This window comes from Polypterus senegalus, chromosome 7, assembly GCF_016835505.1.
Source record: "Polypterus senegalus isolate Bchr_013 chromosome 7, ASM1683550v1, whole genome shotgun sequence".
NCBI classification, from domain to species: domain Eukaryota; kingdom Metazoa; phylum Chordata; class Cladistia; order Polypteriformes; family Polypteridae; genus Polypterus; species Polypterus senegalus.
In genome coordinates this window covers 4,634,286-4,661,356 of record NC_053160.1, presented here as the reverse complement: position 1 = coordinate 4,661,356, position 27,071 = coordinate 4,634,286, and the positions used below count along the sequence as shown (strand labels likewise).

Genomic DNA, 27,071 nt, shown 5'->3' with positions numbered 1-27,071 from the left:
TCCTTCAAAGACCGGACTTCATCCTAACTAAAGCCACGTGGGCACGTTGCTGACATCCAGCCGACTGTTGAGGTGCAGACAGCTGCGGTCGCCCTGTTTCCACGATCAACACAAATCAGCATTCCTTACCTTCAGGATGAGAACTAAAAGGGCTGCACTGATGAGGAGCGGGATGAGACTGCTGATGAACCAGCTGAGCCACAGGATGCCGTTGTCGAGGCCCATAATTCTCATGGTCTCCTTCAGGCGGGCTTCCTTCTCATACACAATGCCTTTGATAATAATGGCCACTGAATAAATCCAAGCCAGAGTCATGAAGAGGGGTAGAGACCGGCTCATCACACGCAGGAAGCTGCAGCGGAGAAGATTGAAATAACAATTAATGGGGCGACCACAAGGCGTCGCTTGCAGGCCGTTACAGACATAAAGAAACGCGCGCTCCGTCCCCATGTTAATTGGGAACTGGGAATTTCCGACATACTAGTCAGAATTTACAACTGGAACACCACCCAGAAGTTGGATTTTCTACTTGGGGTTGTAAAGTAGGTCGGCACGGTGGCGCAGTGGGCAGCGCTGCTGCCTCGCAGTTAGGAGATCCGGGTTCGCTTCCCGAGTCCTCCCTGCGTGGAGTTTGCATGTTCTCCCCGTGTCTGCGTGGGTTTCCTCCCACAGTCCAAAGACATGCAGGTGAGGTGTATTGGCGATTCTACATTGTCCTTAGTGGGTGAGTGTGTGTGAGTGCCCTGAGGTGGGCTGGCACCCTGCCCGGGGTTTGGTTCCTGCCTTGCGCCCTCTGTTGGCTGGGATTGGCTCCAGCAGACCCCCGTGACTATGTAGTTAGGATATAGTGGGTTGGATAATGGATGGATGGGTTGGCCAGTACGGTTTAATGAGACCCAACTTGACTGAAGTGCTACTGAACAGGAGAATACTAGCAGCGTTCACAAAAGGTCGCGGTGCACGCCGCCATTTTGGATTGATGGCGTAATGTGAAGTCAGACAAACTCCAACTTGAGAGACCAGCCCTAAATTTGTCTGCACATCCCATTCAATGAAAGTCTGCAATTTAATCACCGCATCTGAATTGTTTGATTTGTAATTTGAAACTGTGGAGCAGAGGGGGACGTCGAGGAATAAAGTGTGTCATTTGTCCCAAACATTAAGGAGGCGAGTGCAGATTAGCCAAACATTGCCCGACTTAACCACAGACGGCTGGGTGGAAACGGAGGGCACGTCACATGGGTATGTTGTTTATGAGCCTACAGTGCCGCTTGTAAGGCTATGATTGCCCCCCTAACCCCAATGGATTAATCAGGTTTGACCCTCCATTGAGTCAGCGGCCTTAACGTGGCAGGGTGTGTGCGTGGATCAATGATCTCCTAAGCGATGCCATCGGGAGTCGTGTACTCCTGGTAGAGCCACCCACTGGCAGCAAGGTCAGAGGTCTGTACCAATAAGGGTCCATCTAAAGTGGTGTAACGTCCTGCCGTTCCTCGTGGTCTTGCACTTGGCAGTGCCACGTGGATTCCAGACAAGAAGTGAAGTGGTGCGATGGAGGAAAACGGGCATCACAGCCAGAGGAGCTTCCATTAGGGAATCTCCATCTGGGAGGCCAGTACAATGACACACAGACGGACTGGCCGGCGGGTCATCAAAATAAATTTGTACCCGGCTGGTATGTTTTTATGAGTGGACTGAGGAGAAGCGACCATTGGGTTTGGTTCCATCCGTCTTACAATAGGTGGCAGTGGTCTAAATACGGTCACCCAATCGGGTCATCTGCAAGGGCGCTCTGTATGTGCAGCCCTGTTGGGGTCCCTGGGGATCGATAGAGGGTGCTGTCAGGGGAGGACCACCCTACTTTTTCAATAAGTGCTTGCCCAAGGACACAGTGCGGCACCGGAAGCATTCCCGGGTCTGACTTAAATCGATCAGGCAGTGGGCAACACTCAGCAGAGGACGCTTTGTGTGATTCATTGCATTTATAGAGGTGATTGATTGAAAAGTGCCTTGTGTGAGTAAACAAATCCTGCACTTTATTCACATAACGTCTGCTGTGTGACTTGTGTCTTGGGTTCGGGGCTCTCTGCTGCCCCCTTGTGGTTACAATCTTCACTACCACTTCCTACACACAGGCCATTCCTTCCCTCTACCTTTCTCTTTGAAAAAATTATGTTACTTATGTCACATACAGAGAGAGAGGAAAAGTGCCACCTGCTCGCCGTGACACTGCCATGGTGTCAACTCAGACTCTGAAGCCCCAGTCTCTGCCGCCCCTTTGCACACGACCAGAAAAGCACATTTACAAAAGACAAAAGCATCCAACAGTGACATGTCAGTCCCATCCATTAACTTACATGTCGTCCACATAGCAAGGGTATGGCATTTGCTGCATATACACGCCAATCTTCTTTGCACTGCCTGTCAGTGCTCGGATGATGCCATGTTCAATGACGTCCTGAAGGTAAGCAAATCCTCCCCAGATGTAACGCATGTCCTCAAATGGATCTGCCCGAGGACCAGGGTCCCAGTAACTGAAAAGAAAGATAACAAAAAAAAAAAAAAAATTGCATTAATGAAATGCATTGCATTTTCATTCCAACAGATGGCGCATCACAAACATTTGCAATAATAAAATGCATGAATTTTTCATTGCAACAATTGTCTCATCACAAACATTTGCAGTAATAACTTGCATTGCATTTCTCATTCCAACAGATGGCGCATCACAAACATTTGCAGTAATAACTTGCATTGCATTTTTTAAAAACAGCTGCTCTTTAGTGGACCACCATTGTGTTTTAAGCATCTTAAAGGCTCGGGCTGTGTACCCACCATTTGTTCAAAAAAACAGAAAGACAATAAAAAAACCCCAGAGGTGCCCGTACCCATCCTTGATTTTGTTGGTCCTTTCCACGGTGTCGATGTCCATCCGGATCTTGTAATTTACATGGGGGGGCAGCTCCGTGCTATTGGATCCCATTTCTGGAAAGACGATTCCGGCCCAGAATTTCCTTTCATCGAGCAGCTTCATGGAGTGGTTCACCAGTCTCTCCTCATTGGCGACGGGCTCCAGCTTGTCCAGGTTGATGCACTTGGGTGACAAAGAGGCAAAGAGAGTGCAATGAGCTTAGTTACGAAGATAAAAGTTCATCTTATACAGTTGTGCCCACAAGTTTACTGGCAGAACTTGTAAAATATCGGCCATTGTTTGGAAAAATAGGAGTACGGTGGGATGCATTAGGATTAAAAGTTAAGATGAAAGTAAAAAACTTAGGGGTAACTGTTGACTGTAACCTGAATTTTAAATCACATATTCATCAGACCACTAGGACAGCATTTTTTCACTTAAGAAACATAAGTAAAGTTAAACCTCTTATATCACTGAAAGATGCTGAGAAATTAATTCACGCTTTTGTTTTCAGTCGACTAGATTACTGTAACGCACTCCTCTCAGGACCACCCAATAAAGACAGAAATCACTAGCAACGAGTGCAGAATGGAGCTGCTAGAATCCTAACCAGGAAAAGAAAATCCGAACACATCTCTCCAGTTCTGATGTCACTACACTGGTTACCTGTGTCATTCAGGATTGACTTTAAAATACTGCTTATGGTTTATAAAGCCTTCAATAATCTGCTCCATCTTATATATCGGAGTGTCTGACATCTTATATTCCAAATCGTAACCTCAGATCCTCAAATGAGGGTCTCCTTAGAATTCCAAGAACAAAACTTAAAAGAAGTGGTGAGGCGGGCAGGCGGCCTTCTGCTGTTATGCACCTCAAATCTGGAATAGCCTGCCAATAGGAATTCACCAGGCTGATACAGTAGAGCTCTTTAAAACACTGCCGAAAACACATTACTGTAACATGGCCTTCTCCTAACTTCACTTTAACTTAATCCTGATACTCTGTATGTTCAATTCATCATAATAACTATTCATGGTGGCTCTAAAATCCGTACTGACCCCTACTCTCTCTTCTGTTTCTTTTTCCGGTTTCTTTGTGGTGGTGGCCTGCACCACCACCACCTGCTCAAAGCATCATGATACTCCAACAATGATGGACTGAAAGCCAGAAGTCTACGTGACCATCTTCATCAAGTCCTTCCATGAGAACCCTAAATCCAAAGAGGACTGTTTCATTTATGTTAGGTAGAATGTCCAGAGGGGACTGGGCGGTCTCTTGGTCTGGAACCCCTACAGATTTTATTTTTTTCTCCAGCCGTCTGGAGTTTTTTTGTTTTTCTGTCCACCCTGGCCATTGAACCTTACTCTTATTCGATGTTAATGTTGATTCATTTTGTTTTATAATTGTGTCTTTCATTTTTCTATTCTTTAATATGTAAAGCACTTTGAGCTACTGTTTGTATGAAAATGTGCTATAGAAATAAATGTTGATTGATTGATTGATTGATCTCATACTTCAAACTTAATTCGTTTCAGGGGGCTGTTTGAACTGTTAACTGTTCGAAGTCTGAATCAAATTTTCCCCATTAGAGATAACAAAAAGTGAATGGATCCGTTCCTAACCTGAAACAGTATCCATTTAGATAAATTTAAACAGCAATTACACATCATTTAAGGTAAAAACTAACACAATTAAATGCCCTGAATAATAAATTAAAACATGAAAACAATAAATATGTGGATACTGCATAATAAAAAGAAATGTATGGGGGCACACACTGAAGCAAAGGCTCAGTGCTCTTCGTTCTGGCGTTTAGCTTGTCTTTTTCTATACGTCTTGCTGTTTGTCTTAATGACATTCTGCGGGGTGACATCTTCTTCTTTTGGCTGCTCTCATAAGGGGTCGCCACAGCGGATCATCTTCTTCCTTATCTTCCTGTCCTTGTCATCTTGCTCTGTCACCCCCATCACCTGCATGTCCTCTCTCACCACATCCATAAACCTTCTCTTAGGCCTTCCTCTCCTCCTCTTACCTGGCAGCTCTATCCTTAGCACCCTTCTCCCAATATACCCCTCATCTCTCCTCCTCACATCTCCAAACAAACGCCATCTCGCCTCTCTGACTTTGTCTCCCAACTGTCTCACCTGAGCTGACCCTCTAATGTCCTCATTTCTAATCCTGTCCATCCTCATCACACTCAATGCCAATCTTAGCATCTTTAACTCTGCCACATCCAGCTCTGTCTCCTGTGCCACCGTCTCCAGCCCATATAACACAGCTGGTCTCACTACTGTCCTGTAGACCTTCCCTGTCACTCTTGTCACAAATCACTCCTGTCACTCTTCTCCACCCACTCCACTCTGCCTGCACTCTCTTCTTCACTTCTCTTCCACAATCCCCATTACTCCCAAGTATTTAAACTCCTCCACCTTCGCCAACTCTACTCCCTCATCCTCACCACTCCACTGACCTCCCTCTCATTCACACACATGTATTCTGTGTTGGTGGTCCTACTGACCTTCATTCCTCTCCTCTCATATCTCATCCTCTCCAGGGTCTCCTCAACCTGCTCCCTACTCTCACTACAGATCACAATGTCATCAGCACACATCACAGTCCACGAGGACTCCTGTCTAATCTCGTCTGTCAGCCTGTCCATCACCATTGAAAACAAGAAAGGGCTCAGAGCCGATCCCTGATGTAATCCCACCTCCATCACTCGTACCGCAGACCTCACCATGGTCACTCCTATGTACTTCTCTGCCACTCCTGACTTTCTCATACAATATCACAGCTCCTCTCAGTCACCCTGTCATTTGCTTTCTCCAGGTGCACAAAGACGCAATGCAACTCCTCCTGACCTTCTCTCTACTTCTCCATCAACATCACATCACATCTGTGGTGCTCTTCCTTGGCATGAAACCATCCTGCTGCTCACTAATCATCACCTCACTTCTTAACTGACCTTCCACTGCTCTTTCCCATAACTTCATGCTGTGGCTCATCAATTTTATCCCCCTGTAGTTACTACAGTCCTGCACGTCCCCCTTACTCTTAAATATCGGCCCACCAGTCCACTTCTTCTCCACTCCTCAGCCATCCTCTCACTTTCCAAGGTTCTATTAAACAATCTGGTTAAAAACTCCACTGCCGTCTCTCCAAACACCTCTGTGCTTCCATGGGTATGTCATCTGGACCAACGGCCTTTCCATTTTTCATTCTCTTCTTCGCTGTCCTTACTTCCTCCTTGCTAATCCGTTGCACTTCCTGATTTACTATCTCCACATCATCCAACCTCTCCTCTCTCTCGTTCTCTTCATTCATCGGCGTCTCACAGTCCTCTTTCCATCTGCTCCACACACTCTCCTCGCTTGTTTCCATCTTCATCCTTTATCTCCCTAACCTGCTGCCCATCTTTCCTCAGCTCCATCCCTCTGTTTAGCCAACATAATATCTCCTAAAAATTGGAGTGGACTGTTAGAGCCGAGTTTCTCTACTTCCATGACAGAGCCAAGCATCCAGGCTCCCCACGGATTACCAACCCCACAGGTAGGAGACTGAGGCTGGCATGCTGGCGAGGCTATGGCAGCACTGAGCTCAAGGTAGGACAGGGCAGCAGGCCACTTCAGGGTCTGGTGTGGCACACATTCCACAAATGATGGCGCAGTATCAAATAAGGCCCTGAGCTACTGGAGAGCAAAATCAGGTCCTGCCCACACTCTGGCTAACGTCACCAGTTGGCACTACAACATGACTTACACAAGGCTGCAATGTGGGAGACGTTCTCAATGCCCTCCTAATGTACTGATCAAGACCAAAAGATTAGGAAGCGTACGTGAATTCAAAAAGCAAAGCTGCATTGTCGAGAGAAACGCATACCTCCATAAAACGGGATACGGTCAAAACAGCGTGGTCTGTCTCATTGAAGACCTTCTGCCATGATAGGCTCCCAGGTGCCGCCTCCTCAGGGTTCTTTGATAAGAAGTCCGCAATGTCCTTCACAGTCCAGCCGGTCCCATTCAACTTCTCATTGAAGAAGGTGGCACTTGCATTGTTTTGCAAAAGGGTCTACATTTGACAAAACAGAGAGAAAGAATATATACATTACATACACCTATATACATATATATATACATATATAAATACATAAATATTCAACTTCACGTCTCTGTCGCTCGCCTACGTGGATTTCACTTTCACCAAAACAACAAATCCTTTAATACTCGCAGATACGCCTCTTCATTGTGAACACTACTATTCCCTGATGGCAACACGAATTAGAGTATCTACAAGTCTCCGACTTAAAGTTTAAATCCGAACAATACATTCAATCTCTTTTGCTGTTCCGTTATTTCACCGAGTAATAATTTCCGTTTGTCTGCGCTAATGCGATCTTTGCTATCCTTTTTTGGAGACTTTTGAATTTTCGTACTTCCATTATCTCTAACCTGCTCTGCATGTGTATCGCACCAGCGTTTTTGAATTCTTTACGACGTTCTACTTTGTCATCTACTCTTTGTCTTTTATTTCCGGCCCTGGGCCCGGTTAAATCTCTGGGCACAAAGTCTTGTCTGGCGGGACGTGAAAGTATCTCTCTGAAAAAGTTACGTCTCATCTCCATCCAATCCGAGAGAGAGCCTGTGGTCCGAGGGGAGGGGGCGGGGCCAAGGGGCGTGTCTTACATCTGCCTAGCTAGCAGACGAGAGAACTACTTAACGGATTTAGGTCAGGTTTTTTTTCTAGAATTTGCTTGAACATTCCAGTTGATGTTGGGAATACTCTCATTGCGCTAAGGATCAGAGTTTGCTTGCAGGAGTGACATATTCACGCTAATCCGAGACAGAGGCTGTGGGCTGAGGGGAGGGGGAAGAGTGATGTCACGAGTGGGGAGCTGGGCGGGGCCTCCTCACTGATGCCAAAGCCTCCATTCAAGTCGGTCTTCCTCTGCGTTTTGGAGTGTACCTTTCCTCTGCTTAGCTAGCAATTCCGTTTTTTTTATTGATTTTTAAAGTTTTTCCTCTTTCACTACTTTCACTGAGCAGATTCCTGACAATCATGGAGAATCCACGGCATCCACTGAACAGGATCATCTCCAGACAGAGGAGCAGCTTCAGTGACAGACTGCTGTCACCATCCTGCTCCACTGACAGACTGAGGAGACCCCACACTATGAGACTCTTCAGTTCCACCCGGGGGGTAAACGTTAACATTATACAAAGTTATTGTCTGTTATACCTGCATTGTTATCACTCTTTAATTTAATATTGATGTTAATCAGTATGCTGCTACTGGAGTATGTGAATTTTCTCTTGGGATAAATAAAGTATCTATCTATCTATCTATCTATCTATCTATTATATAGTGCCTTTCATTTCTATCTATCTATCTATCTATCTATGCGGGCAGAGCCGCAGGAGACAGCTATAAAACATGGCATAAAACAGAGACAAACAGTAGGCATTGTATATTCTCTTTCAACAGATGACACATCCCAAACATTTGCACTGCTTTTACATATCACTTACCAAATGGCACATAACTGAGACATATGCATTCACAATTTGATTGTTAATTAATAATTTACCATTTTTTTTTGCCATATACAATTTCTTGTGGGTGGCACGGTGGCGCAGTGGGTAGCGCTGCTGCCTGGGTTCTCTTCCCGGGTCCTGCCTGCGTGCAGTTTGCATGATCTCCCCGTGTCTGCGTTGGTTTCCCCCCACAGTCCAAAGACATGTAGGTTGGGTGCATTGGCGATCCTAAATTGTCCATAGGGTGTGTGTGTGTGCCCTGCGGTGGGCTGGCGCCCTGCCCGGGGTTTGTTTCCTGTGCCCTGTGTTGGCTGCGATTGGCTCCAGCAGACCCCTGTTACCCTGTAGTTAGTATATAGCAGGTTGGATAATATATATATATATATATACACACACTCAAACACACACTATCTCTCTATATATGTTATATATATATATAAAATCCAACGTCTGTCTGTCTGTCCACTTTTCACGAGAGAACTACTTCACGGATTATTTTCTAGAATTTGCTTGAATATTCCAGTTGATTTTGCTACTTTACGCTAAGTATCAGAGTTCGCTTGCGGCACCGATTGATTCGTGTGAATCCAAGACAGAGGCAGCGGGCCGAGGCTTTGGGCGGAGGAGGCAGGACCTCAGGAGTGGGGAGCCTGACAGGCTGAAATTGAAATGGTCACAGATTGCTCTAAGAATTTCCCCAAATTTCTCGCTGCCAGCCAAGTTGGGTGTCAATGGCTGCAGGATCAAACACTCGCTACTTAGAAAAGCTTTGCGTTTCCTTTTGGCCTCGTTTATGACGGGGTGCCCACCCACAATAAGACCCTTTGGCAATGTAAAGTGACACCGAATGATTTTTCCAATATTTTGGCCTACCCGGACAATATCCATCTCTTGGCTGCTCTCCATGAAGCGCCAGATCTTGGGTTTGACCTCCAGCCACATGCCACCAAGGTCTCGAAATACACCCAGCTCTTGAAATGTCTTGTTAACCTAAAAGGGACAATAAAAATAAAATTCATTCTGTTAAAGCTGTGCAACTTTTAGAAGCTGTAATTTGCCCAAATAGAGCATACTTTACTTATATTTGTTTTTTTTAATTAAAGGCAGCGCAAGCCTATGCAATTATAGCCCACCACAAGATGCTGCACGGCTGCTTGGGTCTAAAATAATCACAAATAAAAAAAGGAGTTGCCACTTACCTCCTTAATTATCTTTTGAGTCGCTGGGTTATCTGGCGTGTACAGAATTTTGCCGATGAGCAGCGGCTTCAAGGCCCTCCAGATCATTCGAGAGATGGGATTTGATTCTAAATTTCTCATCATCTCATTACAGTAGGGAGCTAAAAAACAGAAAGACGGACAGAAAAAATGAGGAAGTCCGAGTTTCAAGATCAAGTTTCACTGTTCCTGACGATGATTAAGAGCAGAAGGGAATGCAAAGGAAGCCAATTTCAGATCCACCTTTAAAATGAGAAATTACATAACAGAAAACTCCTAAACACACTCAGTCCTCATGGGGGTCAGGGCAAGGGGGGTATGGGGGATTGTTCTGGAATAAAAATAAAGAACAAAAACACTAAAAAGAACAAAACCCAGCGTCACACTACATGGCTTTAAGTCAGAGGGCATGTGACACTGAACTGCAGCTGGCAGATCTCGTCACCTTTAGGATGAAGGATTATACAATTTGTGACTTCTCGGCACTGTTTCAAAGTTCATGAGGATGGCCTGTTTTGGAAGCCAGTCAGCATGGAGCATATCAGAATAAAAAAACACGCCTGATAGATAGATAGATAGATAGATAGATAGATATGAAAGGCACTATATAATAGATAGATAGATAGATAGATAGATAGATAGATGTGAAAGGCACTATATGATAGATAGATAGATAGATAGATAGATAGATAGATAGATAGATAGATAGATAGATAGATAGATAGATAGATGAGAAGGCACTATATGATAGATAGATAGATAGATAGATAGATAGATAGATAGATAGATAGATAGATAGATAGATAGATAGATGTGAAAGGCACTATATGATAGATAGACACTATATGATAGATAGATACATAGGCAGATATGACAGGAACTATATAATTAATAGGTAGAAAGATATAATAGCCAGTATATAATAAATACATAGATAGACAGACACACAGATGGATACTATGAAAGGTACTATATAATAAATAAATAGACAGATATGTATGAAAGGCACTATTATAGATAGATAGGTATAAGTGAAAAGCACTATATAATATTTAGATAGATAGATAGATAGATAGATAGATAGATAGATAGATAGATAGATAGATAGATAGATAGATATGAAAGGCACTATATAATATTAATATAACATTTCTCCCAACTTATTTATTTGCATACTGAATTTAATTTGTAGTATTTTCATTTGTGTTCGTCTTATAACAGTAACAGTAAACACATGAAAATTCCATTCATGGGAATACTGCGTCATGCTGCTTGAATTGTACAGTATGATCAGCCCATTGTCTCCGGCCTGCATATCCCAAATAGGATCACCTCCATTACAAGTGAAGCGGGCCGTCTGATGAGGATGTGTATAAAATGGTTGCCCACTCACTGGTTGAATTGTCATAGAACACGGTGTCCTCTTCTGTGCTGTTGAATCCAAACAGAGCTTTGTAGTTGTTGTCCTCATACCAGTTGAGTGACTTGATTTTCAAGCCCCCCCCCTCGGGGTGCCCACACGCTATCCTGGAGATGGCCTGGTACATGCTGCTCGGTGAGCCTGTGCTGTTTTCTCTCAGGTAGAGGATTTCTTTCCTCATATCACTCCAGCTCTTCATGCTGGTCAGCTAAACAAAAGCAAATAAGAAGCCATTAGTGATCAGTACGTGTCACTGAAGGGGTCTGTGCTGACAAGTTGGTTTGTATCCTAAACACTGCCCCCCACCATTGTCTACGTGCAGCAGAGGCCGCCTGGTCCTCCCTGTCTGAACTGGTTGTCAGGCAGCATCACAAAGTGATGTGTGACTCTAAACTGGCCTGCCATGATCTCTCACTTTGTCCAGGGTTTGATGGGTGCCTGGATGGCTTTTGGCCCTCATATGATACGGTATATGCAGTCCAGTAACAGAATAATAATAATATTTTAATTGTTTTTTCCCACTACTTAAAGAGCTTTAAATTCTATGTGGGGAGCCACTTCAACCACCAGTAATGTGCAGCAACTGCCTGGATGATGCGACGGCAGCCATTTTTGCGGCAGTGTGAACCTATAAAGAAAGTGTCAGTTTGACTAAACATATTAATAAAGCACAAGAAGACCATCAGAGGCGTCATGTTGATTTTCGGATTCACGGGGGCCGATGACAACATTTAATTCTTTTTTTTTGCACAGTTTAATGACGCCAGAGTGTTTCAAGACAGAAAAAAGGTTACTTGCCCATGTACTGTAAACACGGTTATCATAGGGCAGGAATAGTCGCAGAGCCCACAAGAAACACTGGAAACCCTGTTTAATGTTAGGGATACAAAAGTATTGTTGCTGGCCAATGGAAGAAAAGTCGGCTAATCCAATAACAATAAAACTGTATCACAGTTTGGGAGCTCCTCCCACTTCTCCAATAACAATAAAACTGTATCACAGTTTGGGAGCTCCTCCCACTTCTCCAATAACAATAAAACTGTATCACAGTTTGGGAGCTCCTCCTTCTCCAATAACTTGTATCACAGTTTGAGAGCTCCTCCCACTTCTCCAATAACAATAAAACTGTATCACAGTTTGGGAGCTCCTCCCACTTCGTGTCTATGGTCAGACTGACATGTGACACTTTTGGGCACTCCCCCCCAGACTAGAAGGAGGCGGGGCCATCGCAGGGCTTTGTGGGCGGTGTCAGTTGCTGTTCTCAGTGCTGCTGATGGCCAAGAGAGAAGAGTTCTCACGTGTAATGGCAAATCCTAGCAAGTGCCATTTTTTCTTAAAAATTAGTTCTTTTTAGTTTTTGGAGTTACTCGGTCTTTCCTGATGTTATAACGTAGAGCTGATGACCAAATACGTCTTCATTCCGGTCACAGTACGATGGATGAAGTTGGTACGGACACAAGTACTTTACATAAAACCTAGCAACTCCACTGACCAAAGAGCAAAGACCGCCAACCAATGGAAACATCGGATTACGATCACGTGATTTAAATGGTGTGACAACCGCATGATTTAAATGGTAGGTGGTGTTGATTCGTTGAAAAAAAAACAATACTGTGTATGAGAAGCTCAGGAAAAATGAAATCTAGAGATCGTTATTTATAGGGGCAACATCATTTTCTCAATTTGCCCAAACCATGGGCAGCACGGTGGCACAGTGGGTAGTGCTGCTGCCTCGCATTAAGGAGGCCTGGGTTCGCTTCCCGGGTCCTTCCCTGCGTGGAGTTTTCATTTTCTCCCCATGTCTCCCACAGTCCAAAGACATCCAGGTGAGGTACATTGGCAATCCTAAATTGTCCCTTGTGTGTGCCCAGTGGTGAGCTGGCGCCCTGCCCAGGGTTTGTTTCCTGCCTTGCACCCTGTGTTGGTTGGGATTGGCTCCTGTGACCCTGTGTTAGGATATTGCGGGTTGGATAATGACTGACTGACTACCCAAACCTGTGACCTACTGGGTTCTTCCATAGCTGGTGAGAGGTAGCAATAGCGCCTCCTTTTGGTTTGAGGTGGTATCGCTTTCCTTACTTAAGCCCCAGAGGCACACATATGTGACAGTCCAGCTCTTATTCACCTGAACTTGGGGTCACGTGTGTGCCCGTAAAACCCACTCACTGACAATTAGTTTGGGGAGTTTAAGTGGATGGGACTGGCAGGCTGGCAGGGGCCGAATGGCCTGTTCTTGTCAAAATCTTTCCGATGACCCGGAATTGCATAATCGGGTGTTAGAACGTGAAGAGAATTTCCTTTCCACTGTCAAAGGATCTCAGTTTATTGTTTCCAGGAGGCTCATAAAGCAAAGCCACACAAATCTCCCAGCAAATGCAGAGCAGAGGTTGGGACTCCACAGAGCGACTATGCCAGCCTTTCTGTGTGGGCACAAAAGCAATCTCTGCCAAAGCGCGAGCTATCAGCAACAAGGGACGTCGTTCATTCTTCTTGGAAAGATCTTGCGTCCGAGACTGCTAGCTATTCTGCTCACGTGGGTAGGGGCTAACTGAAGCAGCCACATCAGCAAGTTTCTGTCGTCACATGACCTCAATTATGCCTCCGCCACTAGACAAAGCCGCCAGAGCAACACAACGTATGTGAAGCCGCTGTAACGCGACACCATGCTGGGCTTCTTCTGGAGGCCTGCTTTTTTTATTTTAACATGTGCCAATGACGCCCAGCTAGCGACGGAATCGCAACACGGTTTTGTTATTTTTTTTTTTTTAATACATTTGTTTCCTGCCTGCTACAAAACAACTCCAACTTGCTGGGATTAACCTCGAGTGGCCTGGCATCGTCGCTGAGGGAAAAGGTTATTAGAGTTCACCGCCCGGCCGCCTCTGCCAGATTTCATGTTTAGAGCGGAAAATAAAGAAGGGGTTTTGAACACACACACACACACACACACACACAAGAGGTCTCGCCTCGCAGCGCTGCTTTGACCGGCCGGCTTGACCACGGCATAAAAAAATGACTTTAGCTGTCCAGTTTGTGGTTCTTTGAAGAGTAAGAAATGTTTAAAGCCTCGTAAACCCGACCTATTTTGTACCAATAGCAGCCAAGCTACTTGCAGTTTTATCTGCTAAGCGCCCTCGGCTTCCTCTTCACTAACCACTGGGGCGCTGCTGGGTATGTGAGCGCCGACGGATACGAACACGGAGTGTCGATTCAGTGCCAGGGGTGCCACTCACGTCCCCTTGAGGCTTGAGATAAAACACACACATACACAGACACAGATCTGGAAAAATCCTCAAATTTTAAAACCCAGCTAAGCGCCGCAGGCAATCGTGCAATGGTGTCACACCTTAGCACTCGGAAATCAAATAGCTAAATGGCTGTTATGTAAAAAGGAGGTAATCTGCATATCGTTTTATCATATAGCGCCTTTAGTGCAGCGTCTCACAGATCCACCATCCCGGGTTGTGTGCATTTTCTCTCCACGTTGGAATGGTGCTTCAGTTTTCATCCCACATTTCCAAAAATGTACGTGTGTTAGGTTAATTAGTGTTTCTAAATTAACTTGTAGGAGTGTGTGTGTGTGTTTCCCCACAATGCACAAACACCTCATGCTGGATATGTGGCTCCTAAAAATAGACAAACACCTCAGGACAGATGTGCAGGTCCTGAAATGGACAAGCGCCACATGTTGGAATGCTGCTGGGACAGGTTGTGGCTTCCCAGAGCCTTGAATTGGATTAAGCAGGTTTCCGAATGTTGCACACTGGCCATTAAGTTTTGGCTCCTGCTCGAGTGGTGGTGTTGTGTAGAAGGTGGAGGTTCAGTGAGTGAACCCGCAAGAAAGAGGGAGAGAGAGCTCAGCTGATGTCACTCGAAAGCCCTACGCACCCCAGCATAAGAGGTCTCTTCTTGCTCTCATTATAAAGGAACTGTTACGGAGGTCCCTTATAATCCCAAAGTCACAGGTTCACAGCAGACCACCAGCACTTACCACAGTGCAAAATGTGCTGCCTGCAATGAATCTTTGTGTGATTCCGTGACAAAACATTTGTCGTAGTCGGCAGGATTTGCGCTGTGGATGGGTGGAGTGTAGTGGTGGTGCTGTGCTAAAGGTGGAGGCTGATTGACTGAGAGAGAGAAAGAGAACTCAGCTGACATCACTGCTTATAGGCAGTTTCTGCAGGCCACCAGCATACGAGATCTCTTTATGGCTTCACTTTACAGGAAGTGTTTCTGAGGACCCTTTCAGTCCCGATGTCGCAGGTTCACAGCTGACCACCAGCACTTACCACAGTGCAAAACGTGCTGCCTGCAAAGTATCTTTGTATTGTGCCACAACAAAACATTTGTCGTAGTCGGTAGGATTTGTGTTGTGGACGGCTGGAGTGTAGTGGTGGAGTTGTGCAGGAAAGTGAGAAAGAGAGAGAGAGCTCAGATGACATCACCTCGAAGCCCTCCGCTCACAGTGCTGACAGCCATCGCCTGCTTGCCTGAGGATAACAGCTCTCTTAAGGAGGTGCTTTTGAGGGCCTTTTCAATCGCTGACCACCGACCTTTACCACAACGCAATGTACGCCCTAGGATGGACTGTATGTCCTAACAGAACAACTCCCTTGTGCGGAATTCACAACTGGATAACATAATATAATCTCTATATATATAAAATCCAACATCCATCTGTCTGTCGGTACATCTGTCTGCTTTTCACGAGAGAACGACTTAACGGATTTAGATCTGGCTTTTGTTCTAGAATTTGCTTGGACATTTGCGACTTCTCTCAGCACGCTAAGAATCACGGTTCGCTTGTGGTACCCATTTATTTGTGCGAATCTGAGAGAGACGCAGCGGGCCGAGGTGCGAGGGAAGGGGGACAGGGTCCTCCTCACTCACGTGCCAGCCTCGGAGCGTACCATACATCTGCTTAGTTAGCGAATGAGAGAACAACTTAACAGATTTGAATCTGTTTTATTTGTATAATTTGCGTGAACATTCCGGTTGGTTTTGCAACTTGCAGGAGCGAGATATTCACGCTAATTCAAGACAGAGGCTGCGGGCCGAGGAGAGGGGGAAGCGTGACGTCAGGAGTGGGGAGCTGGGTAGGGACCTCCTCATTCACGTGCCAGGCTCACGAGTCAGTCTACCTCTGCTACCTACTGATTTTTAAAGGATGTCCTGTTTCACTGCTACACGGGCAGAGCCACAGGGGACAGATAATATAATATAATATAATATAATATAATATAATATAATATAATATAATATAATATAATATAATATAATATAATATAATATAATATAATATAATATAATATATGCTGGTCATAAAATTAGAATATCACAAAGTTGATTTATTTCAGTTGATTTATTGTATATTAGATTCATTCATTACACACAGACTGATGTATTTCAAATGTTTATTTCTTTTAATTTTGATGATTATAACTGACAACTAATGAAAGTCCCAAATTCAGTATCTCGGAAAATTAGAATATCAATTAAGACCAATGCAAAAAAGGATTTTTAGAAATGTTGGCCAACTGAAAGGTATGAACATGAAAAGTATGAGCATGTACAGCACTCAATATTTAGTTGGCCTGGATTACTGCAGCAATGCGTGGCATGGAGTCGATCAGTCTGTGGCACTGCTCAGGTGTTATGAGAGCCCATGTTGCTCTGATAGTGGCCTTCAGCTCTTCTGAATTGTTGGGTCTGGTGTATTTCATCTTCCTCTTCACAATAGATTTTCTATGGGGTTAAGGTCAGGTGAGTTTGCTGGCCAATCAAGAACAGGGATACCATGGTCCTTAAACCAGGTACTGGTAGCTTTGGCACTGTGTGCAGGTGCCAGGTCCTGTTGGAAAATGAAATCTGCATCTCCATAAAGTTGTCAGCAGCAGGAAGCATGAAGTGCTCTAAAACTTCCTGGTAGACGGCTGTGTTGACCTTGGACCTCAGAAAACACAATGGACCAACACCAGCAGATGACATGGCACCCCAAACCATCACTGACTGTGGAAACTTTACACTGGACCTCAAGCAACGTGGATTCTGTGCCTCTCCTCTCTTCCTCCAGACTCTGGGACCTTGATTTCCAAAGGAAATGCAAAATTTACTTTCATCAGAGAACATAACTTTGGACCACACAGCAGCAGTCCAGTCGAGACACTTCTGACGCTGTCTCTTGTTCAAGAGTGGCTTGACACAAGGAATGTGACAGCTGAAACCCATGTCTTGCATACGTCTGTGCTGGTGGTTCTTGAAGCACTGACTCCAGCTGCAGTCCACTCTTTGTGAATCTCCCCACAGTTTTGTTTCACAATCCTCTCCAGGGTGCGGTTATCCCTATTGCTTGTCCACTTTTTCTACCACATCTTGTCCTTCCCTTCGCCTCTCTATTAATGTGCTTGGACACAGAGCTCTGTGAACAGCCAGCCTCTTTAGCAATGACCTTTTGTGTCTTGCCCTCCTTGTGCAAGGTGTCAATGGTCGTCTTTTGGACAACTGTCAAGTCAGCAGTCTTCCCCATGATTGTGTAGCCTACAGAACTAGACTGAGAGACCATTTAAAGGCTTTGCAGGTGTTTTGAGTTAATTAGCTGATTAGAGTGTGGCACCAGGTGTCTTCAATATTGAACCTTTTCACAATATTCTAATTTTCCGAGATACTGAATTTGGGACTTTCATTTGTTGTCAGTTATAATCATCAAAATGAAAAGAAATAAACATTTGAAATACATCAGTCTGTGTGTAATGAATGAATCTAATATACAAGTTTCACTTTTTGAATGGAATTACTGAAATAAATCAACTTTGTCATGATATTCTAATTTTATGGCCGGCACCTGTAATGAGATAAGACTGTTGCTTTGTTCAGTTTTTACTCCAGGCTTATGCTGATGGGACAGACTCTGAAAGCCCCCCAAACCTTAACTAGATTAACCCTCCTTGGTGTTAACCCCAAGCGTGATTTGAACTTGAAATTCTATACAATTACAGTTAATCACAAATCAGACTCAGGGTGACTAGTAATGATCTCCTTGACATTTCTAAGCCCAAATAATGTATCCGGGATGGCATTCTGCTACCATTTAGTGCAAAAAAAAAAAAAAAAATCAGGAATACTTCTATGCATTTTGGCACTCTGAGGTACCTCATCAATATTTATGAGAGGGGCGGAGCCTCCAGCCAAAACCACACTGGCAATGGAAGAGCCGTGAAGACAGTTTTAGAACAAATGGAAACCGAAACGTTGCTAAAATTGAGCGTTACAGATGGCGATGTGAAATGGGCATTGGAAAGTGAAACCAATGCACGATACAGCTCTATCTATCTATCTATCTATCATATAGCGCCTTTCACATCTATCTATCATATAGCGCCTTTCACATCTATCTATCTATCTATCTATCTATCATATAGCACCTTTCACATCTATCTATCTATCTATCTATCATATAGCGCCTTTCACATCTATCTATCTATCTATCTATCTATCTATCATATAGCCTTTCACATCTATCTATCTATCTATCTATCATATAGCCTCTATCTATCTATCTATCTATTTATCTATCTATCATATAGTGCCTTTCACATCTATCTATCTATCTATCTTTCACATCTATCTATCTATCTATCTATCATATAGCACCTTTCACATCTATCTATCTATCTATCTATCATATAGTGCCTTTCACATCTATCTATCTATCATATAGCGCCTTTCACATCTATCTATCTATCTATCTATCTACATGACCGAACAGCTGAGATACGTGTGGCTGTGTGATGCTCCACGGTGATACAACACTAGCAGGATGACAAAAAGGCAAATTAATTGTGATTGACTGCAAGGACAAGGAAGACATTAGCCCTCCTAAGCACCGTTGACATTGTTCGTGTTGGGTGAAATGTGGAAGTCACTAAGCCTTGCACTGTGGTGGGCTACAATAACACAAGGGGCGGGTCAATTGTGTGGATCAGGCTGTGACATTCTAGCCTCCCATGTGCAGGCAACAGACAAAAAAATATAAGAAAAGTGTAAAAAGAAACACGCTGTCGTTTACTCTCCCGATTGTGACGTCGGGCTGGGACATTCTCAAAACATGTCACACGAAGGATGTGCGCTAAATGTGCATGATTACAGCAGTGGACACTCGACAGACCTCTCCTAATTTATTGATCTTAACGTTTTTGGTACTTAAAATGTTTGTGCCACATGCAACGAAAATTTTTCTTGCCGAAAAAAAATTCAATGAGTGAGCGTAACGCAAAGGTTTGTGCCACATCAGTAAGGAACACGACGATTCCAGCCTGCCTTGACATTTTGTAACCAACCGTCCTTTGCTTACCTCAATAGCAAGAGATGCCAGACTTTTTAGGAGGCCGTTTGTTGCCTCAGATACTTCCTGGGTTAAGTGAGACCCTGGGGAGACTTTTGCCTGTAAGAGAAATAACAAAAAAAAAAGTTAGAATGTCTAAAAAAATGTAGAAATCATACGTAATTTCATATAAAGGCTTTTAGAAGCGAGGGCTAAGAATGCAACACAAAGCAATGTGCCATATTTATACATATATATATACAGTATGTATATATTATATACAGTATATACACACACAGATATATATCCATCCATTATCCAACCCGGTGAATCCAAACACAGGGTCACGGGGGTCTGCTGGTGCCAATCCCAGCCAACACAGGGCACAAGGCAGGAACCAATCCCGGGCAGGGTGCCAACCCACCGCAGACAGATAAATATATATATATATATATATATATATATAGTGGTGGACAGCACTTCTTAAAGGATTCACTAGGGGTGAGAAAATGCACAGGGCACTACCTCCATCTGAATGCTAGATGGCGGCACACCCCAGGTTGCAACAGTGCCTTGGATTCCCACAGGGCATGCTGGGAGTTGGAGTTCAGCACAGCCCTGTTCCGTGGGTGCTGCCAGGGGGGGTTCTAAAGGGACTGGGGAGCCAAACTTGGTTGGGTTTCTGCCTCACGCAGAAGTGCTTCCGAACTGCGCCAACGGGCCACTGGAAGAACTCCCGGGTTCAGGCTAAAAGGTGCCCGCTGCCACTACTCTGGGAGCCAGAGTCGGGAGGGAGAAGACAAAGTTTTCTAGAGGAGGGAGTGGAAGTGGAAGCAGAGAGAAGGAGATACAGAGAGGGAGAGAGAGAAGGGCTTGGTGCTTTACTGTTGTGCTGCTTTGTGCTGCTAACTGTGCTGTGCAGGTGGGAAACGAACAGGAAGCGTTTCCCACAAGAAAAAAACAAAAAAATTATGTTGCTGAACTTGTGACCTGTGTCTGTCTCTGTCAGGTTCCTGTAGGCCACTATATATACACACACACACACATTGTGAGAGATGGCCGGCAGCTTATCCCGGCCAGTATATCCAGGCCGCTAGATGGAGTCCTCCCTGCAGCATGGAGGTGCCCCAGATTCCCGCAGGGCATCATGGAAGATGGAGTGCAACTTCACAACCCAGCTGGGTGTCATCGGAGGATGCTGCAGGGAGACACCGGGATTTCTATTTTCCCTATAGTTTGGAAGTACTCCCAAGTCACGGGGACGGAAGAACAGAAGTACTTCCGGGCTGAAGAAAAATATGAATCTTCAACCGACCTGGAAGTGCTAGTGAATCACGTGGACTGAAGGACAGGAGCACTTCACGGAATATTTAAAGGACTGTGGGAAACCCAGCGAGCTGAGCTGGAGTTGGGAGGAAGTGTGACGGAGCTGCTGGGTGGAGAGGAGGATGGATTCATTGTTATTGTATTGTTATTGGATTGATTTATTGTTCATGGTGGTGGAGGTGCTTTGGGGCACTTTATTGAAGAAAATAATGAAAAAATGATTTCGTGGTGCTTTTACTTGGAGTCTTGGACATTCTGGGTGTGGGTTTGGAGGAGTGACAGCGCCCCCTACTGTCACGACATACACACACATATATATATATATATATATATATATAGACAAGTCAAAAATGAACAGTTGGGGGTGCACATGTATTCATTCCCTTTGCCATGAAGCCCCTCAATAAGATCTCGTCCAACAAGTTCACTTTAGAAGTCCCACAATTGCCTGATTTGTGTCACTTGATGTCCTGTTCTGAAAGGGCCCCCCGACTCTGCACCACCACTAAGCAAACAACATGAAGGTGTGGTGATGTAGAGATTAGGGATAGGGGAATCAAAAAATATATCCCACGGAGCAGAATTAACTCCATGATAACAAAATGGAAGGCATACGGCACCACTGCCAAGCTGACAAGAGAAGGCCGCCCACCAAAACGCACAGAGACCATTCATCAGAGATGGAACAAAGACACCGAGGAGAACACTGAAGGAGCCGCAGAGATTCACAGCGTAGACCGGAGTGTCTGTCCATGGGACCACTTTGAGCCGTTCATTCCACAGAGCGGGAATTTATAGAAGAGTGGCCATCAAGATAAAAAAAAAATAAAAAAAAAATAAGAAAACACGTCTGGAGTTTGTCCAACAGCATGTGGCGGACTCCCCCCAAACACACAGAAGTAGGTACTCTGGTCAGATGAGACTAGAAATGAACTTTTTGGGCCATGATGGGAAACGCAGTGAGTGGCACAAACCCAACGCTTCCCATCATCTTGAGAACACCATTTCCACATGCCAGTGGCAGCGTCACGCTGTGGGGACAGGGACAGGAAAACTGGTTGGGACTGAAGGACAGATGAATGGCACTAAATACAATGCAATGCTTGAGGGAAACCTGTAAGAGATCTGAGACCGGGATGAAGGTTCACCTTCCAGCAGCACAATGAATGACCTGAAACATCCCACTAAAGCAACACTGGAAAACACTACAAACCTCAATACAATGGACTTGGCGTGACTTGAAGATGGCTGAACACCAACGCCACCCACCGAACTTGAAGGAGTTGGGGAAGTTTGGCCTTGACGGATGGTGCGGAGATCCCAGTGGTGAGGCGTGCTAAGCTAATGGAGACTTGCAGCCAAAGAGGGCTCTACAAAGTACGGACTCTCGGTGGGGGGTGAATACTTACGCACACTCAGGATTTCTGTTTTTTGGTCACAATAACAAATAGTGGTAGGTCTGCGGGGTAAACGGAGTGGTGCTAACCCCACCAAAAATCCGTTTTGTTTCCAGTTTGTAATGCGACCAAATAGGACTTTTGCAAAGCTTTGTGACATCAGCAAATTCCAGAAAAGTCCCTCACAATAACAACCGTTTTCTAGATTTGTGACAATCCTGCCCACCTTTGCATGATTTTTTTTTTTTTTTTTCAGCTCACCTGAATGGGTCTCACGAAGTCCAAATTCGAAAGAAAGAGCTCCTCGGCCGCACTCAGCCAGCTGTTGGACGAGGAGCAGATGACATCCTGAGATCGACGGGCCACCTGCTGGTCGGCAATAGTGACGAAATCTTCAAGTTTGGAAGAGTTGCAGAGGTCCTTCAGGTGAACCCCAAAACCTCTTGTGAACACCTAAAAAAAAAAAAAAGTGTCATGGAGCTCTGGGGTGGCGGGAGGGTTATGCTTGGCATCGTGCTGCAGGCCAGTTACTTACATTTGCCAGATTGACATCTGCATTGAGAATCTCTGCCACCGCCTCTTCTGGAAAGGATGCGTTATGCTGAAGAAACGTGGAGAGGGTTTCATTTTCTGAGAGGAAGTCTTTCAGTTTGAAACCTGAAAATATCAGAAGAAAACGATTACAAGATGAAGTAGAAGAGGGGAGGCATCACAAAGGACGAGGTGTGGCAAAGCCTGGTGAGGACCACCCATGTCAAGTATCTGAAGAAGGAAATCTGAGTCAATTACGCTGCCTCAAACAGCTAATAAAAGTCACTCGTGCTTCGGAAAGCTAACCATGGACTCACTTGAGGAAACTGCGGAGAAGAAGACGATGACATAATGAACGGCTATTGTGACAAATGACGCCGGTTCTCTTCCCAAAGGCACGGTTTGTGGTCCTGGAGCAGCGTTAGTCATCGGCTCACCCCAGTAGTGTACTCAAAGGTGCTATGTGGAGCTCCACGGCTATCAGAGGTTCAACTGCTTCCTCTGCTCGCAACTCTTATAATAAACACTGCGTGCCGTTAGGCGTTTAACACAACGACGTACACGTAAATTGTACACAGACTGTGACTATAATACGTCCGGTACCGGTTTGCACTATGATTGTGTGCACCTCACACCCTACCGATGCTGTTGATGCTAAATCTCCTACCAGGCAGTCATAAACTGCAATCCATACATCTAAAGTGAAAATCCACCCTTCCCAGCTCACCATAAAGCCATAAATGGAGTGTAGTGGCAACGCTGCACAGGAAAGTTGGGTGCTGGCCATGAGAGTTGCAAATGCTACGTGGTGCGAGTACACATCGATAAAATTGGCGGCGAGGATGGGATGAGAACTGTGGGCAGGGGCGGAGTGTAGCGGCATTGATTCACACAAAAGGTGGGTGCTGGCCATGAGAGTTTTGAACTGCAATGCTACATGGTGCGAACCAACAGCAATACAATTGGTGGAGAGGATGGGATGTGCACTGTGGGCAGGGGTGGAGTATAGTGGTGTTGCTACGCAGAGAAGGTGGGTGCTGGCATTGAGAAATCAGCTTGGCATCACCTAGAAGCGTCCCACTTGCTCTGTTTAGAGATGATCTCCGCACGGCTCTCGTAATTAGCTCACGGTGCAGGGAGATTGCTTTTGAGACGGACATTGTGGGTTCACGACTGACCACTCAATTTGCAATGCTCCGTGGCATTGAGTCCACAGCAACAGAATTGGGGATGAGGATGGTATCTGCACTGTGGGCAGGGGTGAAGTGTAGTGGCATTGATTCACACAAAAGGTGGGTGCTAGCCATGAGAGTTTTGAACTGCAATGCCACGTGGTGCGAGTTCATAGCAATACAATTGGTGGAGAGGATGGGATGTGCACTGTGGGCAGGGGTGGAGTGTAGTGGCAACGCTGCGCAGGAAAGTTGGGTGCTGGCCATGAGAGTTGCAAATTCTACGTGGTGCGAGTCCACATCGATAACATTGGCGGCGAGGATGGGATGAGAACTGTGGGCAGGGGTGGAGTGTAGCAGCAATGATTCACACAAAAGGTGGGTGCTGGCCATGAGAGTTTTGAACTGCAATGCCACGTGGTGCGAGTTCATAGCAATACAATTGGCGGCGCAGACGGGATGTACACTGTGGGCAGGGGTGGAGTGTAGTGGTGTTGCTACGCAGAGAAGGTGGGTGCTGGCATTGAGAGATCAGCTTGAAATCACCTAGAAGCGTCCCACTTACTCTGTTTAGAGATGATCTTTGTGCGGCTCTCCTAATTAGCTCATGGTGCAAGGAGATCGCTTTTGAGACGGACATTGTGGGTTCATGACTCCGTGGCAATGAGTCCACGGCAATAGAATTGGCGGCGAGGATGGTATCTGCACTGTGGGCAGGTGTGGAGTGTAGTGGCATTGCTAAACATAAAAGGATGGTGTTGGCAATGAGAGATCATCCTAGAGATGGTCTGTGCGCGGCTGCCTAATGGAGCTCACGGTGCTGGGAGATCACTTTTGAGACGGACATTGTGGGTAGTAATTCACCACACTGCATATCTTCAACTATCTACTTCATCTATCAACTGAAGCCCACATCGCCCAGCCCAGCTCAGCCCCATGGAGACTCTGTGACTCGGTGCCCTACAGTGGCCTGGCATGGTGTCTTTGCCATTTCCCACCTTGTATTCTGTGTTCCTGAGAAAGGCTTCAGAAACCCCCCCATAACGAGACCCTGAACTGAACTAATTGTATAACGTTTAAACCTAAAAGGAGTTAAACAAATTCAACAGGAATATAAAAGAAAATATCTGAAAAGCAGAACCTTTTAAAAGTCACAGCTGACCAAAGCGGCACACAGGTTTCCGAATTCAGAGTGTGTGCCAGGCTCCCTTGCTCTCTCACTTTACCATGTGGGCATTTCTGCAAACCCTCTGATGTCTGCATTGGAAAAGCCTACAGGTAATCCCTGCCAAGCGGCCCCCCCCTGGGTACAGCCTGGTGCCCCATGGGTGAGCCGATGTGTTAATTAACAGATTAGTAATCACAGCCTAACTGATTTCACAGTGACGCCTGGAGAGAAGGCTGTTTGGGTTTTGGCTGCTCTGGGGTATTTGTCCTTCCCTCTGCCATGCGGGCGCGTCACGGCTAGAAGGTTGGCACTAGCCCTCCCCCCACTTCCTACGGCTCCGTCATACTTGGGAATCACAGAGGAAGTTTAGATGCACACTTGTATTTTTTTGGGCCATGTTATACAATTGCACACCTAAGGCACTTTCTTAAATAAGCCTTAAAATTTAAACATGACTGCCAGTTCCTAAAACATTACTGGCAATTCACGCACTCGCAAAAAATGAACTTAAAGGAGATTCTATCTGGGAAAATTCAAGATCACCACTGAACTGGAAGGAACTGCTGGAAAACACTGCTGGATCAGAGGGCCTGCTTTCCCAAACCAGCGTAAACTTTGAACATTCCTGGCAGAACATCGAGCTGTGATGACTTCATGTGGGCAGGCCGGCCAGTGAGGTTACTACCGGGCACCGCACTCTCGCCTGACTCAGCCAGATTGGGTTTCAAACTGCCTGCTGTTCTTGACAAAAGCCCCCTGACTCCCTCACTGGAAACAGGTCTGCTTAGGAATGCTGAAGACCCTGGCAAGAAACCAGGGAGGGCACGATTACAAAACAAGCCTGTTCAGAAACACGACAATGTACGCCATTGAAGAAGTCGGCCGGCGGGCTTAATGAAAACTCTGGGACAGCTGGGGAGAGCCTGGCGTGGCCGACATGAGGAACTCAAACTCCGAACACCAGCAGTCCGACGAAGGAACGCAATTCGATTTTATACGTCTGGTGATGAGACGCCCTGAAGTTTAGGACAGTCCTGTAGATGTCCCCAGTAGAGGTGTCCCCAATGTCAGTCTAAAGATAGATAGATAGGAAAGGCACTATATAATAGATAGATAGATAGATAGATAGATAGATAGATAGATAGATAGATAGATAGATAGATAGATAGATAGATAGATAGATAGATAGATAGATAGATAGACAGATAGATAGATAGGCACTATATGATAGATAGATAGATAGATAGATAGATAGATAGATAGATAGATGTGAAAGGCACTATATGATAGATAGATAGATAGATAGATAGATAGATAGATAGATAGATAGATAGATAGATAGATAGATAGATAGATAGAACGTCAGCAGAGTGGAAGAACCAGGGGAGAGGGCATTGATGAGGCAATACCTCCACTAGGACACTAGAGGGCAACCCTCCTGGGCGGCTGTGACACCACTGGAGTTGGGTGAAGCCCTGTTGGGTTCAGTGGGGGCCGCCAGCGGGAGCTGCAGAGCCCTGTAGAGGACGTCCAGCTCAACTGGGAGTGATTCCAGGTAATATTGATGAGCCACCACCTGGGACCTGAATAAGTGGAGCCGCCTCACTCCATTGTGAGCCAGTGTCAGGGGTTAGGGTGGTGGTACTCCCCCTAGTGGCTAACAATAGATAGGTAGGTGGCACTTTAACATTTTTCCTTTAAAAGTGCAAACACAGTAGAGGATTAATCACAGCTAACTGATGTAACACAAATATTGCGAAAGCAGACATTTGAGGGCACAAAATCCCCAGTAAGCACAATGTGACAATTCTTCACATGCTACAGTCACACAGCCACAAACCCCAACGTCCGTTTCATTGCAGGACAACACAAAATATTCCACTTGCTGTCCCTTAAATGGAAGGCATTGCCTCTGACTTTCTATGCGGTTTAAAGTAAAATGCTGCTGTACGCACGACTGGGAGACAACATCAGGGCTCTTCTTTGAGTGATGCCACCTCAAACCACAGGTTGGCACTGTCACGCACTGACTCTCCTGCCCAATGCACAATCCAATGGAGAAAACAGGAGCAGAGCAA

The 27,071-nt window shown here is 45.3% G+C and overlaps 1 protein-coding gene across 1 annotated transcript in view; it reads right to left on the bottom strand.

Annotated features, from left to right (window-relative positions):
- Window positions 1-27,071, bottom strand: part of abca1a (ATP-binding cassette, sub-family A (ABC1), member 1A) — a 125,872-nt gene that overhangs the window by 54,637 nt on the left and 44,164 nt on the right. Inside the window, exons 6-15 of the mRNA XM_039758160.1 lie at window positions 22,658-22,779; window positions 22,384-22,575; window positions 19,430-19,519; window positions 11,053-11,287; window positions 9,642-9,781; window positions 9,316-9,432; window positions 6,791-6,979; window positions 2,889-3,094; window positions 2,358-2,534; window positions 130-352 (exon numbers count right to left, since the gene is read on the bottom strand). Coding sequence (XP_039614094.1) covers window positions 130-352; window positions 2,358-2,534; window positions 2,889-3,094; window positions 6,791-6,979; window positions 9,316-9,432; window positions 9,642-9,781; window positions 11,053-11,287; window positions 19,430-19,519; window positions 22,384-22,575; window positions 22,658-22,779 — 1,691 coding nt within the window. The remainder of the gene's footprint in view (window positions 1-129; window positions 353-2,357; window positions 2,535-2,888; window positions 3,095-6,790; window positions 6,980-9,315; window positions 9,433-9,641; window positions 9,782-11,052; window positions 11,288-19,429; window positions 19,520-22,383; window positions 22,576-22,657; window positions 22,780-27,071) is intronic.